Source organism: Rattus norvegicus, chromosome 1, assembly GCF_036323735.1.
Source record: "Rattus norvegicus strain BN/NHsdMcwi chromosome 1, GRCr8, whole genome shotgun sequence".
Taxonomy (NCBI): Eukaryota; Metazoa; Chordata; class Mammalia; order Rodentia; family Muridae; genus Rattus; species Rattus norvegicus.
Genome location: NC_086019.1, coordinates 146,996,427 through 147,013,792, shown reverse-complemented (window position 1 = coordinate 147,013,792; position 17,366 = coordinate 146,996,427). Strand labels below are relative to the sequence as shown.

The window sequence follows — 17,366 nt, the reverse complement described above, 5'->3', positions numbered from 1 at the left end:
ACAGCACAAGGTTTGTTAGTACCCTGCTTTACTCACAGTACTGAGAAGGGGTTTTTCCATACTGGATGAGAGCTTGCATGCAAAGCAGTGGTACACATTAACAGTTACATATTAACAGATACATATTAACTTCCTCTTCAACACAACGACCTTGCTTGCACAGGAGCATAGAAGATCGCCCTTGTAATGGAAACTAACTTATTTGCCAATGCATTATGTGGGATATTATGTCCCCATTAAACTCATGTAACACAGCGGAGAGAACTGAGGCTGGCGCCATAGAGGATTGCTCAAGAGAACAGAGGGCCTGACTGCATCTAACCGTAGGGCTTTGTAGGAGGCAGCTCTTCTCATCAGCAGCCATTTGCTGTTTGGAGGACACGGGTAGAGTTTAAAGCTTAATTGCATATAATGTAAGTTCTTATCTTTTTCCAAATGTGATCACTGTTTAAGATGGTCATCAGTTATGTCACATAAACAAGTCAAAAATGCCAGTTGAAGGGTAACAGTGTTGTGAATACAAAGGTCTGTGCTTGGAAGCCATGCATGGTGGGGCATGCTTGTAATTCTAGCACTCATGAGGCAGAGGAGGGACGATTACAAGTCTGTCGCTCACTGGGTGTACATAATGAGCTACAGGCTAGGCAGGGCTACAGAGGGTAACCTGAAAGAGAGAGGGAAAAAGAGAAACAGAACAGAGACAGACAGACAAGACAGACACACACACACACACACACACACAGAGAGAGAGAGAGAGAGAGAGAGAGAGAGAGAGAGAGAGAGAGAGAGAGAGAGCGCATTTGCTTTTTGGCTGGCAGGTATGGCTCAGTTAGACAATACTTGCATACTATGCTCAAGGCCTTGGATTGCATTTCCATCACTGAAAAAATTAAAACATGAAAGTAATTTTAAAAAAAGAGCCAGCACTCATCAGATCATTTAAGTCACACATCTTGTTGGCAAGTATTTAGCACTGATGGCCAATGAGTAGCCATTCCAGACCTTAAAATTTTCTCATTCTTTTATTTGAAAAGTGAAATAAGTAATAGTGGTAGCAGTTGGAATGAAGACCAAATGACTTAATAGTGAATAGTAATTCAAATGGCACTTGATGTGCAGTAAACATTGGCATACCATACCAATACCTATGCTCAATTAACTACATATATGTATTGAGTAAGAAAGAAGCATGTGTGCATCTCTCTCTCTCTCTCTCTCTCTCTCTCTCTCTCTCTCTCTCTCTCTCTGTGAGTGTGTGTGTGTGTGTGTGTGTGTGTGTGTGTGTATGAACATGTGTGTGAGTTTGTTAATTTTATATACAGCTGTGAAACCACATGAGGATGTTATTTTGGTCAATTGTATTGGCTGGTTTTGTATGTCAACATGACACAAGCTAGAGTCACCAGAGAGGAAGTAGCCTCCGTGAAATCCAGCTGTAAGGTATTTTCTCAATTGGTGCTCTGTGGGGGAGGGTCCAGCCCACTGTGGTGTTGTCATCCCTGGGGTGGTCTTGAGTTCTGTAAGAAAGCAGATTGAGCAAGCTATGGGGAGCGGGCCAATAAGCAGCACCCTTCTGTGGCCTTTGTATCATCTCCTGCATCCAAGTTCCAGCACTGCTTGAGTTCCTGTCCTGACTTCCTACAAAGATGCACTGTGGTCCGGAAGTGTAAACTCAATAAACCCATTCCTCCCGAACATGCTTTTTTGGTCATAATGTTTCATAACAACAATAGAAACCCTAACTAAGACATCAATCCTAGGCAGTGTGTACAACAGTGTTCCCATGAGACAGTGTTGCCCAGTGACAATGTAGGCCTCTTGCTCTTCCTAATACACCATGAGGTCCACACAGTGACAAAAATCACTTCATGACACATCTTGAAGGACATTTCCTCAGGAAGCACTGCGTGCTAGGGATTTTGATATGCTCCAGTACTCAGAGTGCTCCAGTCTAGTAAGCTGTGGTTTTAGAACAGTGCAGAGTCGGCCAGACACTTCCTTTTCATTTTAAATCATAGTATGCTGCTTCATTACTTCATTTTAAAGGTCTAATTAGAGTTCAATATAATGTATTTCTATTAAGTTCTGTGACTCTTGATTGAGACTCAGGATGGAGCCTATTAGAATTTTGCTTGAGCTTAAACAGTATGAAAACAAAACTGCACAAAAGTGAGTTTTGCCCCCTCTCCCCTTTTAAATGCTGGGTATGAACCCAGGCAAATGCTCTACCACCGAGCTGCACTCCTGTGCAGGGAAGCCAATTTTGTTATAGAAAATGACTCTTAGCAACTATCAGTATAGAAGAGGTGACTATGCTTACAAAGTGTAGTGGGAAGATTTTTATCCACAGAAAGTTTTACTTTTATTTATGTGTGTCTGTATGTGCACGTTTGTACGGATGCCTACAGAGATCAGAAGATGCTATGAGATACCCCAGAGTTGGAATTACATACAGCTGGTTGTAAACCAACCAACACAATTGGTGGGAACTGAACTTGGGTCCTCTGCAACAGTAGTAACTTCTAACAGTCCTAACTTCTAAGCCATTTCTCCAGGGCCCCAGAAAACAAAAACCAAGTTAATTATAATTAACTTTTTGTCCTTGCTTTCCCCAAAACAGGAGGTTCTGCATAGACAAAATATTTCGAGCAGTAAAATTTGTATCCAAGGCCTGTGACAAACTGGCTGCCCACAGCAGGTGAGATCGGAGGTAGCTCACAGCTGGTGCATCTATTTTGATGCTGGAGGCTGGACCAGTGGAGGGAAAGCAACTGCCTAGAGCAAAGAGGACCTGGGCAGCACCCACAAACCTCTTCTATGAGCTGGAACAGGAGCTCCTTTGAAAGCTGCTAGGGGCTATACTCAGAGCTGAAGGGGACGTGGGAGAATTTAACTCAAGTTCATTATTCAGTGTCTCCCACAAGGCCCTAGCCTCTTAGTCCACCATGTGCCCTCTCAGAGCACACAGGGCCCCTAGCTGACTTTGAGCTAGGTGCTCAAGGTAGGGGTGCCACAGCGCATTTACTGCACTAGCTCAGGACACTGTAGATCTAGTAAACAAGCACAGAGATGCCTTCTTATCATTCCCTTAGCAACAGCTGCTGTTGGCTGAAGCTTACTGCTTGCTGGCTGCTGCCCGACACCTGCACTTTACCTGGATCGAGTCATTTAGCATCTAGTCACCTAGTCACAGAACTGTGAGGTAGAGACCAGTCAGTGGCTACCTGGACTGGGAAAAGATAAAAGGACCTAATTACTTGCAAATAAACAAAAAAAAAAAGGCAAATACATTCACTATGTAGTGATTTTTAGGATAAGTGCATGGTGTGTGTGTGGGTGTGTGTGTGTGTGTGTGTGTGTGCATGCGCACACGCATGTGAGCATGTGTGTACGCACAAGCAGTGTTTAGGAGGCCACAAGAGGCCATGGGATAGAGCTAGAGTTACAGGCAATTGTGAGGCTCTCAGCAAGGCAATGGAACTCACCTCAGGTCTCTGCTAGAGCGTGCATGCTTTAACCACTGAGTTATCTCTCCATTCTCCTCAACTCCTAGTAATACAGTGAATCATGCTACCAATAATAGTTTGATGACAGGGTAATTAAGCAGACAATCTCTCTTGCCACAGATCATTCACTAAGCTATGCAGGCTTACATAAAGCAAGCTTGATAAGGCAGCTTGGCTACTTTCTGTGCCTACAGCATCCGTAGGGGCTGTTTTCCGAGAGTGGAGGGAGATGAGTGATCAGCAAACTATGCTACTGTTAGGAGCTTCATGGTCCCATTCACACGGGTGATGGCACCACAGCAAGAGAGTGGGTAAAGTCACTGAGAGGTAAATCACTTATCAGCTTGTGGGGACAGGGAAAAGAAAGAAAGAAAAAAGAGCAAAGGCACTAAAACCATTTGATTTGTTTTTTCATCAGATTGATAAAAATTGCATAATGTAGCAAGATTAAGTTCTTGGTGAGCCTCTGAGGAAAACATCCCCATCACCTGCCAAGGCAGGAGATGCCACACGTGGGCTTGCAGAGATGAAAAAAGAGGAAACCAGAAACACTGATATATTTGCCTGCAGCAAGCTCAAGTTTCTCTTTTCTAGGACTAATAACCTCAAAGAAAACATACAAAAGATATTTAGCACACATTTTCAGTAGGGAATACACAGAAATTATTTCAATACCCATAGTGAAGGAAAAGAAGAGATACCATATAGTTTATCCAATAATGAAACACTACCCAGCTGTCATAGGGAGCTTTATCTGTGCATAGTCCTGTGCTAGATCTCAAAATACAAATAAGTATGGTAATAGATATAGGATAGTAGCATTGGCTTAAGGCATAGGTACCACCTATGGATTCTTGTATGATAGATTCACAATACAGTGTTTATAAATAGGACAATCTATAGTGGGTTTGGCCTAAAGCTGCTTGTGTTCTAATGTTAATCTGTGTCCCCCAAAACTATTTGTACAAGAAAGTCCACAAGTAAGACACTGAGGGACTCTGCTCCCAGTTAATTCTGATTGGCAAATAAAGATGCCCCCAGCCAATAGCTGGGAAGAAGAGACATAGGTGGCGTTTAGGTTTCCCAGGCTTGAGACCATGAGGAAGGAGCAGGAGTCGGAGAGCTGCCATGCCTTAGAGAGTGTGGGAGAGGAGAAAGGAGGTTCCAGTAAACATAGCCATGTGGACTGGCCAATTGGAGCTAGTAGCAGCCCTATTGAAACAGTAAGTAATAAGGGAGCTATGGATAGAAACTGAACTCTAACAGCATGGCGGGTAGGCAGTTGCCCGGGTATTGTGCTGCTTAGGGCATATTAAACTATAAAGGCTCTGTGTGTGTGTGTGTGTGTGTGTGTGTGTGTGTGTGTGTGTGTGTGTGTCTGTCTGTCTCTCTCTCTCTCTCTCTCTCTCTCTCTGTGTGTGTGTGTGTGTGTGTGTGTGTGTGTGTGTGTGTGTGTCTTTCATCCAGGAACATAAATGGTCAAATGGTCTATGGCAGGAAGGAACCCCATGCTGAGACTATTTAATATTTCAGTAACAACAAGCTACTGGATCAATTTACACTGAACTCTTGACAGTGTGAGAGGGAGGACCTGTAGTGTGGGGGCTAGAGAATAGTCTGATTATCTCTCTCTTCTGAGTATCCTTATGTAGCCCAGGCTAGCCTGGATCGATGTAGCTCCAGCTGACCTTGAACTTGTGGTCCATTCCTCTTGTTTCAGTCTTCCAGATACAGCTTTATAGTGATTTATTATTAAACAAAAATGGCTCCATGGAAACAAAATACAAACATTTGTTGACCTTTGTAAGGGGAATATGGGTACTCACCACACTCAATTTTGTGCTAATCGGTGTCCTAAAGTTTTCTAAGTTGGAATCACCCAGTACAAGGTGCTATATACACATGCTCTGAACTCACACATCAACCCTGGCTATCTCACACTCTCTCTTTCCCTTGCAACACAGGTTGCTGATCCTGCAGGTGTCTGGAAATAGGTTTGGCTTTCCTAACCTATCTTCACGTGCCAGGGAACTCTAGGCCCCAGCCCTAATCCCAGAACCATGGTATGTCTCCTCACTGTGGCACTGCTGTGGGTACCTCTGCCACTAAAGGACATTCCAGTCACTGCAGAACCATCCAGACCATCACCTCTTAGAGCCAACTTGACATAGAATTCAAAAACTTGTACACTCATCCTCATGAGTTCAGTGAGGGAGATTATCCACAGATGTGTGACCTTTGCAAATACCAATATTTATACAAACCTTCGTGGTTAGCATTGGGAGTTACCTTGGCCTCTGATCCAGTGGCCTTACCCTATGTGATTTAGTCATTAGGACATTCATCTATTTACATCTAGCAAGGTACTAAGAATTTGTGGCAGGCCTCCAAGTTTCCTGCCTCTATGGGATGGATGGTTTGTGGAATGTTCTGAACACTAGGAAATGTCATCCTATGGTAGGGCTATGTTTTACAGAAAAGGTGAAATGGTCTTGATGCTATGATTAAGGTCCCCCATGAGTCAACTTCTAGGAATCAGGAAGAAGGGTTTTCAACTTGTAAAATGAGGGCCCATATTACCCCTGACAAAAGGGACTGGAAACCAAATGGGAACACATTTCACTGCCAGTGTAGATCCATCAGCCATGTTGGGTACCAAATGGGGACACATTTCACTGCCAGTGTAGATCCATCAGCCATGTTGGGTAACAAATGGGGACACATTTCACTGCCAGTGTAGATCCATCAGCCATGTTGGATAGCAGGCACATGCAGGAAGCCTCTACAACCTTAAAGCCTGGACATCTGACCAAGAACTTCATGAGGCTGCAAGAGGGCTTGGGGCCTCTGTGAGATGTCAGCCCTTGATGGTGCCTCAGCTGCTGCCTGGTGAGACCTGGAGAAGAGGACCCAGCCAGCCATGCCTGTACTCCTGACCCCTGGAGATGCTAGAACAACAAGTGTGCATCCTAAGAAGCCACTTGTGGTGTAAAAATCGCAACAGGCAGAACAGAATTGCTCCGACAAGAAAGCAAATGAAACATGGTGGTTGTGAAGCAGGGAGATTGGTGCACGTGGACAGGATAACAGATGATCTGACCAGAATCTCAACCGGGCACTAGGGTTACCACAAGTGCAGACCATACCTCTGCAAGGACATCTGTCTGACCTTGGTTGGGATGGTGCCACCCTTGCTGTTGATCTCACTAACAAAGAGAGTTGACAGAAAGAGTTTATGAAAGACTCATTTACCTGTGAAACCTTTTCCTTGCTCTGGATGCTGTATATGCTCAAGGCTTACCAGACCATGGCATTGTCAATGGTCAATGTGATGTTCCCTGTTGCCAAAGAAATTCAATGTGTGAGGGTCCCCATTGTTATTCTAATCATCAGCAGTGATAGAAAACACACATGTGACATCTGTTGTGTGTCAGTTACTGGGAATGTAGAACCATGGTGCCGTTTGTTCCAGACATTCAGAGTATTTAGTAGAGGAGACAGAAATATTAAAAGTCAGGGCTTTTAAAAAAGATATGGAAATAGGAGTCAGGGCACCAAGCTGGTTACTATGGGATGGAGCACACAGCTGGCAAACCCATCACAGGGCCTGTCAGGGAAGCCAAAGAACAACTCCTTGTGAGCAGACATAGTGGGAAGTGGGTAGGGGCAGCTCTGCTCTTTTCTGTGGACTTGTTACGTGGCGGCTGTGGGCCTGGCATCTCTGTGACTGTGAATTTTTCACCTCCTACCTGAACTGAAACAGATCTCTGTCTATTGGCACTGGGGGAAAACAAGATTGGCAACCACAGAATCAGAGCTGAGAGGTAAGAAGATGGGTGGTTTTAGGGATGTTTGAGCTTTGGTTCCGCTGAGTCTCAACCCCCTTCCTTCCCATGAACCAGGAAAACCCAGCTATAAATTTGTGGTCATTTCTAATCTGTGTTCTGATAGAGTAATACAGAGTTAAATAGGTTTGCAGTGTTCTACTCTGGCCACAACTAAACCTGTTGTCCTCATAAACTATGTACTCTGAACACTTCAAGGGCAGCCACCTAATTTTGGTGCTCACTATGGAGTCCTGATACTCATACATCAAAAGATCATAGTGCAAAGCACTCACTCATGTTAACTAAAGATAAGAAGAGTGCTGAGGTTGGGTTTTGCAGTCATGATGAGATGTCTGGCTTGCAGGTGAGCATGGCCATCTTGAATGGAATAAAAGGCCTGGTATTTTCTTGAAATGACAGCCTGATACAGTGATATATGCTAGACATAAAGAAACATTGGGAATGGCCATGCATACCCCATTGCTTTGAATAGGAAATTACAGCCCCTGGGTCTCAGAACCTCGGACAGCAGTTATGTATAAGCCCAAAGAAGCTCTACAGATCTTTAACAGCTCACATATAGGTCTTCTCTTCCAGGAAGAATGGGACGATGTGCCTTCAATACTTCCAAAGAGATCCAGTCTTTAGGAAGAGACATGGATAGAGGAAGCCTAGACATTTGAACAAATTAGGTCATTTAGATCTGTGGGCAGTACCTGCCTGTACTTGGCCTTCCTCCTGCCCAGCTGGCTGGCAGACCTGGGGAATCTTGCCTGGCTGGACATGACATGCCTGTATTGGTCATTGTTGCTGTTTTGCTGGTCACTGCTGGAGGCTGCTGACACAGAATCAGATTCTGTGAACGATGGTTCGAACTTAGCTTTGACTTTGGCCTTCAGGGGATGCTGTGGGTATTGGACATTTCTGGGTCGTGGCTTTTTGTGTACAAATATTGGCCTCTCAAGCTGGCCTTCAAAACTATTTTCCCCAGATCTGTAGTACACCCTTCGCTGGTACTTAGGGTCTCTGGTGTTATTTTCTGATCTGTCACCAGTGTAAAAACAAGAAGACCGAGGGAGGTCTGTCAGGGAGCTAGCAGGGATTGACCACTGGATCAAATCTCTTCTCAGTATCTCCTCCTCTTCTTCACTCAGCTGTGGAGAAGAAGGCTGGTGGGGAACCCAGGACATGTACTGCCCTACATTCCTGGGGTACAACTCAACAATGTCACCTAAAGCATCTATCTTGAAATGTCTTTCTGGCCAGAAAGCTGAGTGGGTCTTTTTGTGAGAGTCATGCTCATTGACGACATAGTATCTGGGAGCACGGAGACCGTGGCCATGTGTCATCAAGGCAGAGACTTCAGATCCACAGAAAGGAGGACGGATTGGCTGAAAGTTTTTTCTGGAAAGGGGCTCTGAGCGAGCATCTTTGAGGGGCTGTGTTTGTGTGACAGATGAGCAGGATCTGTTCTTGTGGAGGTTGCCTGTGCTGGAACACGGCCCGTGTGGATTCCTGTAAGACAGAAGTGGTTAAGTAGCTATGGATCTGTATCCCTCCACATCTCCAGGAATTCCAAAGTGTCTGTAGGTGATCCCAGGGATGCATGCATGGAAGCACTCAGGGAGCAGGACCACACGGAACATCTCAGAGCCCTGATAGGATAAGAGATGCCACTCTCCATAAGGGTGCACATCAAGGCATACCTCATTAACATATGCCACCACAGAGCACTGGTTCTGTTAGAAACCTTTTACGGGGCTAATGTTTGTGGAATGCATGTTAGGAACACTGCTCTAGTGGGCTAACCTGCTCTCCAACTTTTCAGAGTGTCCATTTGGGGGAACTATACCTGCTCAAAGGACCAGTGACTGTTCTTTGACCCTGCCCTCAGTGACATCCCAAGAAAGACTTACATCCCTCCATACTTGTCAAGGTACTCTGAGGATATGAAGACAACTTGCATAAAATAAATTCTCAAGTTCTACGATAATTTGTGGGAAGGAAAAAGGAAAAATTGTATCCATCTCTATGGTGTCCGCTGTACTACCATGGTGAACACAATCCTGTCTCCTCGTTCTTCTGGGTGCTGTTTGAATACTTAAGGAAGCTGGGTTCTCCTGCTTTCTTGAAGATGAAAATGAAGCATCTGGCCCATATAATAACACATTGAAGGTCTGGCCAGTAACTTACCAGTCTACATGAAGAGACTGTTTACCATTCAGAGACCCAAAGTGGAATGAGGCCAGTTAAAAAGATAAGAAAGCTCTGTGACACAGGGGAAAGGAAGAGCTCATCACCCCAGGGTATCATTGGAACCTGTCACTAGCCAAGAATCAGGAATCCCAGCACTCTCATCACTGGCTATGACAGTTGGGACATAGAGGTGCATATTCCTCTTACCCATAGATACTTTATGGGTAATAAGGAACAAGATTAAGGGCTGAATGTATGAGACCTTGTGTAGGGTTTTGTTCCTTCCCTAGTCAAGGCCTGAGAATCTCAAACAAGACTGCTCACTTTGTTCCCAGTGAGGGTATCCTGACTTTCTGTGTCCCCGAGATCTCTGTTTTCACCTTATACATTGCAATCCTGTCAGGTACTCTGCATTGGTCTCATTTAAGTTTCTTAATAAACCTTTGCACATAATAACTTCAACCCCACTGAAGTCTTATATAAGACTATTGAAAACAAATGACGATGACGACGATAACAACAAAAACAACCACAACAACATCATCATCATCATAAAAACAATGAGCCTTGACTGCTGGGCTCACCCCTGATCTCCAGTGCACCTTGGTTTTCCTTCCCAGTGTACCTCTCTTTCACTTAAGCCTCTTGATTAAAATGCCTAAATTAAAATGCCTTTACCAACCTCAGCTTTAAACTAGCTGGTCTTGATCTTCATCCCCGGATGGATCAAATGTAAGTTTGGCCTGAATCACGTTTTTAAAAGTCTTGGGGAACTCCCCAGGCTACTGAAGGTGACCATGGGGAACTGTACCTTCTGCTTCTGTAGTCTAAAATGCTGGCTTGGGACATCAACTGTGGAGCGACATCTTACTTTCCCAGGCTACAGAAATATGCATACTAGGCTGTGAGGAAGGTGTACTACAGATTGTATGGTAATGTAGGTTTCAAAACTCTTGATCTCCTTTCCCCCATTCTTGGCATTCTCCCCGCCTTCTGATTTTCTGGCAGTCCTGGAATTTAATGTCCTTGCCTCCTTTTTGTGCTGGAGTTCATCCTCACCTATTGGTGTCCTGCTCTGGTCTTGATCTGGATCCATCTGGAAGAGGAGAGCAGGGGCCTCTGGACCCTTGTCCAGGACTCTGGGGCAGGGACCTTGTAATTGTCTCCATCCTGAGGCTCTTGCTACTCAGAGAGTCAAAGTTGAGCATGTTGCCATTGTTATGGGATGTTGCCAGGTATGCAGAGGACAGCTGGCTGATAAGGTCACTGTCCTTTAGAAGCCTCTTGCTGCTTTCTTCATGAGTCTGGATTCGAGCTGCAGGCAGAGGAAAGAGCAGGTGACATATCCACCTTTGCTGTGCTTTGAACCTTAAAATCTCCACGTGGCCCATGCTATCACTTGGTCCCTTATCTGGTCCCCTTTGGAAAAGGTGGAATCTTTAAGACTACAGCCTGGGGCTAAGTCCTCCGGTCATAGGGGTCATGCGCTCTAAGGGGATTGGGATACCCCTTTCTGCTTCTGACTGTGAGGTGAACAGGTTTGCTTGGCACTCTCTCCCAGGGTGGTATGACGCCCCTCCTAAGCAATGGGGCCAATGGAACACAGATTGGAACCTGAAACTGTGAGGCAAAACAAACCTTTCTGTCGTTATGAGAGCGGGGTGTATTTATGATCGCAACAGAACACTGGCTGGAACAAAGCTATTTAGCTAAGGGACTTCAATAGCAACCGAGTTTATAAGATTATATAAACTCACCTATAAACATAGTGGACCCTTGGCAATACACAGTCCACTATTCCAAACACGGGATCCAGGCAACTTAATGAAGCAAGAAGTGGAGGAGCCCAGTGTTGTACCTGAGACTACAGGGTACAGTCTGATACCCCTCCCCCACCCCCAAGGCAAGGGAAGGCTGTTGGAGAAAGGGTGGGTGGCTCTGTCTAGATTATACAGTATTCTCCATTGACAGAGTACAGTCATCCCTTATACGAAATTGTCACCTGGTGACTCCTCCACCTGGAATGTGACCCTCAGGCTTGAGTCTCCTGGAGGAGAAGAACTCTTTTCTGGACAGTTCACCTTAAAATAGTTGCGGGAGCTAGCTCATGGGAACGCTTGAATCTCGTTCCCTTTCATGCTCAGGCAGGTAGCGAGGGCTGTGGCAGCTCAGTGGTACCAAGTGGGCACCAGTGCTCCGGCTCTCAGTGCATTCTATTAGTGGCCTCATGGGGCAGAGCTCCTGGTTCTTTTTTGAGCTGAACTTGTCATTGCACCCCCAAGTCCAGCCTTCTAGCCATGCCAGGTATCTGTTTCTCACACTCCCCTTCCTTCTGGGAGCACAGCTTGCTCTTCTCCTTGATGGGTCTGAGTTTGGAGAACTGGCAAAAGAAAGATGACCTTGGAGAGCCTTTGGCTTTGAATTTTCACTTGGATCTGCTTCAGTGGCTGAGCCTGCCTGCCTGGCATCACTAGGGATGGCTAGGGCAGTAGGACAGAGAAGACAGAACTTGGGAGCCTGGGCAGAGGCTGGGGAGATAGGCTCGCCTGGGGAGAGATGAATGTCTGAGAGGACGCACACAAAGTGGTTAGATAAGCAGGTGCTGGAACATTTTCCATCTTATCACACTGAGTTTTCTCTTCTGTTTCAAAGTCCCCTTCTGATTATAGAGGTCTGGGGGTTAGTTATAGGCCTGCACACGATTAAATCAAGGGTTTAGGGCAGTGGCTGGCCCTGGTTTTACTTCAGTGTACCCAGTGACTTGTGAAAATCCAGCACTGGTTATGGGGCCCCTTCTGTAAGGGCTCATCAACTTAGAGAGTAGACGTTTGTAATTTAAGACTTACTTACCCTCTACCATTTGGGCAACTTTTTTCTTATCTTCTGATCTCGCCTGGAATAGGAAGTACAGCCAGTTTGCTTAAGGTTTAAGAGGAAGCAGTTACCATTTTCTTTGGCAGAGAGAGAAAAAGACGTAGGTGCTATTATTCATACTCTGGGCACAACAGTACCATTGAGGACAGAATGCTCAGGTCATAGAGACGAGCTAGACCTATTATTTGAGTAAAAAAATGTACAATGGAAAAGTCAAGGATTTTTGCCTGATGAGTTTCCTGTAAGGACAATTAATTCAAGCATGTGTGAGACTGCTCCAAGGCAAACAGAGTATCCTGTAGCTGAACGAGTTGGCATCTGTAGAATTTAATATTCTGGATATTTTAGGGATGAGACCCAACTTTCAAAGGAGATTCCTTTTGCTTTACCTGTACTGAGCACGTTCAGCCTGGAGGTGATTTCATAGAATATTATTTTTGACAGTTTGTGTACACAAAGGAGTTTCATGGTGTGGAATTTTACATTCCGCCGCATGTTGACACTCAAGGACTTTTGGGTCCCGAAGCAGTTCAGGTCTTTAGATTAAGGAGGCTCAGCCTGAAATGTTTAGAGTCAGAAAGAAAATTCAAAGCAGCCACAAGGGTGATATCCACCGGCAAAAATGCCCTGCAAGTGGAAATGGATCCCTAACTCGACATTTCACAAAGCCAGGCTCTTACCCCTTTACATAAATTTGTATGTATGGGAACAGTTGTTTTTCTTTCCTTAGTGAAAAGGCTCCTTGGAGTTGTTTTTCAATGATGGAGAGAGACAGAAGGTGAGCAGGAGGCCTCCCTTAAGGAAGGGTGACTTTCAGGATAGATACGACCCAGATTAGTTTGGTATCTTAGATGCCTCCTTGGCCTCCTCCTGACCCTGAGGGAGCAGGATACAGAGAAGAAGTGGAAGGCCTGGAAGAATCTGCCTCAATCTGGCTACTTTAGGAGGCGTGTGTCTTACAGGTGGAAAGAAGTCTATGCCAGACAAAATCTAAAGGATAAAAAAGAGGAGAGAAGAGTGCTTGAGGTTCAAGCAATACTAGGAGCTCAGGGGTCAAAGTTGATCCAGGTTGAAGTGGCTCATCACCAGTCTATTAAAGTCTACAGAGGTGCCTGTCACACTGGGAGCCTGATGTTGCCTTGAAAAGAATGCTTAGGTGAGCAGGCTCGCTCCTAGCAAAAGCAAGCAACCACTGGGTATTTTTAGAAACGACTTGAGAGGACTTGGTGGGTAGTCACTTTGTACCATAGTACATGTGCAAATATCGCTGTAACCAGAGGGCTGGAGCTGCTTTGGACTCTCATGCTGGAGAGGGTGCAGGTATATGGCCAGGGCTGACATTGGCATAGATGAGAGCTGAGTTCAGTTGATACTTGCGTTTTGGATCTGCATCCTGAGTTGCTGGCTGCTGAGCTTGAGTGATCTCGCGATGCTCTGAAGGTAGTAGATGAGCATGCTGGCACGGAAGGACATGGGACATTAAGTGGGTTTCTTTAAACTGGTTCTTTCACTCTCCAGCCCTGCCCAGGTAGGTAGCGGTGGAAGTGAGGGTTCCCAGGTTAGAAGTGTGCTACTTACTAACCTCTGAATCTTCAACAAAAAATACCTCTGATTTCTTTCTCATAGCCTGTGGCCACTGGGAAAGCACAACTTCATTTTTTTTTTCCATTTGCTTCCCACAGCTGACTCCCGTTGCTTCAGATTCTGCACCCTGACACTAAATATAAGGCACCAAGACCAGCAGGTACCTTGCACCCAATCGAACTGTGGCTACTGGTTTCGCTTCTCTTTGTAAGACCTAATGCACATCAGCTGAATTATGACATTTAAAAATTATCTACATTTCTGCAGAATACTATACTGGTATTAATAGTGTCCCTCCCCAGTAGAGTAGCCACAGCAATTGACTGGGTGATGTGGTTGACTCAGTAGCTCTGCGGCCATCCCTCCCTGGCACAGTGGCTCATGGTACTCTGAAGGGTGGCTCAGATCATCAACCCTTGTGCATGCTTTCTGAATGGTCCAATTTTACTTAACTATTGCACATCAGTGTGATCAGGTGGCCACACACACAGCTTCCCTAGCAGACTGAGACCTGTGGCACCCCCTGGAGGCTGGGAGGAGTAGTGTCCCCTCAAGTCTGGGAGTTTTGACCGAACCCGGAGGCTAGGAGATGTGATGCCCCCTGCAGGCTGGGAGGTGTAGTACTCACAACAGAAGCAGCACAGCTGGGAGTATCACCACGGGGCTGCTGATGTGTCCAACAACGACGTGAAACCACGTGGGGAAGTCATTCTCTATCGTCTCTGACACGATGTCATAAATTTTCTCTTGTCCGCTATGGGAAAGAAAAAGATCACTCTAGATTGGACTGCTTTTGCCTAGGGAATGTTTCAAGATCTATCAAAAATGTTTGGGTGTCTGGAGGTGGATCTCAAAAACCAGCCACATGCAAATCTTCAAATGACAAAAATGCCTAAAATTCCTGAAGTTATGTGAAGTAGTGATCTAGTTATCTGGTAGGTCAGGAGGTGAGACCACTGACCGCACTGTGAGTACACTGGCTTTGTAACAAGTAAATGAAGACACCTCAAACAGTTCCTGGGTCAAAACTGGCTTAGGGGGCCTGCAGCAGCTCTCTGCTCCCAGACCCCGTGAGAGAGAGAGACCTCACCGCCTGGTCAGGTGGGCACTCCTGAGGCTGCAGAGCAGAAGAGACCACCAACACTGCCCACCCTTGCCCACATCCCTGGCCCAAGAGGAAACTGTATAAGGCCTCTGGGCTCCCGTGGGGGAGGGCCCAGGAGCAGCAGGACCCCTGCGCCTGAGACACCACCGGAACCTGAAGGAAACAGACCGGATAAACAGTTCTCTGCACCCAAATCCCGTGGGAGGGAGAGCTAAACCTTCAGAGAGGCAGACAAGCCTGGGAAACCAGAAGAGACTGCTCTCTGCACACACATCTCAGACGCCAGAGGAAAACACCAAAGGCCATCTGGAACCCTGGTGCACTGAAGCTCCCGGAAAGGGCGGCGCAGATCTTCCTGGTTGCTGCCGCCACAGAGAGCCCGAGGGCAGCACCCCGCGAGCGAACTTGAGCCTCGGGACCACAGGTAAGACCAACTTTTCTGCTGCAAGTGACCTGCCTGGTGAACTCAAGACACAGGCCCACAGGAACAGCTGAAGACCTGTAGAGAGGAAAAACTACACGCCCGAAAGCAGAACACTCTGTCCCCATAACTGACTGAAAGAGAGGAAAACAGGTCTACAGCACTCCTGACACACAGGCTTATAGGACAGTCTAGCCACTGACAGAAATAGCAGAACAAAGTAACACTAGAGATAATCTGATGGTGAGAGGCAAGCGCAGGAACCCAAGCAACAGAAACCAAGACTACATGGCATCATCGGAGCTCAATTCTCCCACCAAAACAAACATGGAATATCCAAACACACCAGAAAAGCAAGATCTAGTTTCAAAATAATATTTGATCATGATGCTGGAGGACTTCAAGAAAGACGTGAAGAACTCCCTTAGAGAAACACAGGAAAACATTAATAAACAAGTAGAAGCCTACAGAAAGGAATCACAAAAATCCCTGAAAGAATTCCAGGAAAACATAAATAAACAAGTAGAAGCCCATAGAGAGGAGACACAAAAATCCCTGAAAGAATTCCAGGAAAACACAATCAAACAGTTGAAGGAATTAAAAATGGAAATAGAAGCAATCAAGAAAGAACACATGGAAACAACCCTGGATATAGAAAACCAAAAGAAGAGACAAGGAGCTGTAGATACAAGCTTCACCAACAGAATACAAGAGATGGAAGAGAGAATCTCAGGAGCAGAAGATTCCATAGAAATCATTGACTCAACTGTCAAAGATAATGTAAAGCAGAAAAAGCTACTGGTCCAAAACATACAGGAAATCCAGGACTCAATGAGAAGATCAAACCTAAGGATAATAGGTATAGAAGAGAGTGAAGACTCCCAGCTCAAAGGACCAGTAAATATCTTCAACAAAATCATAGAAGAAAACTTCCCTAACCTAAAAAAAGAGATACCCATAGGCATACAAGAAGCCTACCGAACTCCAAATAGATTGGACCAGAAAAGAAACACCTCCCGTCACATAATAGTCAAAACACCAAACGCACAAAATAAAGAAAGAATATTAAAAGCAGTAAGGGAAAAAGGTCAAGTAACATATAAAGGCAGACCTATCAGAATCACACCAGACTTCTCGCCAGAAACTATGAAGGCCAGAAGATCCTGGACTGATGTCATACAGACCCTAAGAGAACACAAATGCCAGCCCTGGTTACTGTATCCTGCAAAACTCTCAATTAACATAGATGGAGAAACCAAGATATTCCATGACAAAACCAAATTTACACAATATCTTTCTACAAATCCAGCACTACAAAGGATAATAAATGTAAAGCCCAACATAAGGAGGCAAGCTATATCCTAGAAGAAGCAAGAAACTAATCGTCTTGGCAACAAAACAAAGAGAATGAAAGCACACAAACATAACCTCACATCCAAATATGAATATAACGGGAAGCAATAATCACTATTCCTTAATATCTCTCAACATCAATGGCCTCAACTCCCCAATACAAAGAAATAGATTAACAAACTGGATACGCAACGAGGACCCTGCATTCTGCTGCCTACAGGAAACACACCTCAGAGACAAAGACAGACACTACCTCAGAGTGAAAGGCTGGAAAACAACTTTCCAAGCAAATGGTCAGAAGAAGCAAGCTGGAGTAGCTATTCTAATATCAAATAAAATCAATTTCCAACTAAAAGTCATCAAAAAAGATAAGGAAGGACACTTCATATTCATCAAAGGAAAAATCCACCAAGATGAACTCTCAATCCTAAATATCTATGCCCCAAATACAAGGGCACCTACATACGTAAAAGAAACCTTACTAAAGCTCAAAACCACAT

General features: G+C 45.2%; 1 protein-coding gene across 2 annotated transcripts in view; it reads right to left on the bottom strand.

Annotated features, from left to right (window-relative positions):
* Positions 1-4,050: 4,050 nt before the first annotated feature.
* Positions 4,051-17,366, bottom strand: part of Tmc3 (transmembrane channel-like 3) — a 48,225-nt gene continuing 34,909 nt past the window's right edge. The window contains exons 18-23 of one of the 2 annotated variants that reach the window (XM_008759610.4): positions 14,616-14,741; positions 13,781-13,859; positions 12,381-12,422; positions 11,929-12,016; positions 10,589-10,844; positions 4,051-8,848 (exon numbers count right to left, since the gene is read on the bottom strand). In XM_008759610.4, the coding sequence (XP_008757832.1) occupies positions 8,005-8,848; positions 10,589-10,844; positions 11,929-12,016; positions 12,381-12,422; positions 13,781-13,859; positions 14,616-14,741 (1,435 nt within the window). In that variant the 3' untranslated portion in view covers positions 4,051-8,004. Of the gene's footprint in view, positions 8,849-10,588; positions 10,845-11,928; positions 12,017-12,379; positions 12,423-13,780; positions 13,860-14,615; positions 14,742-17,366 lie in introns of both variants that reach the window. The other variant, NM_001170432.1, reaches the window with a different exon arrangement.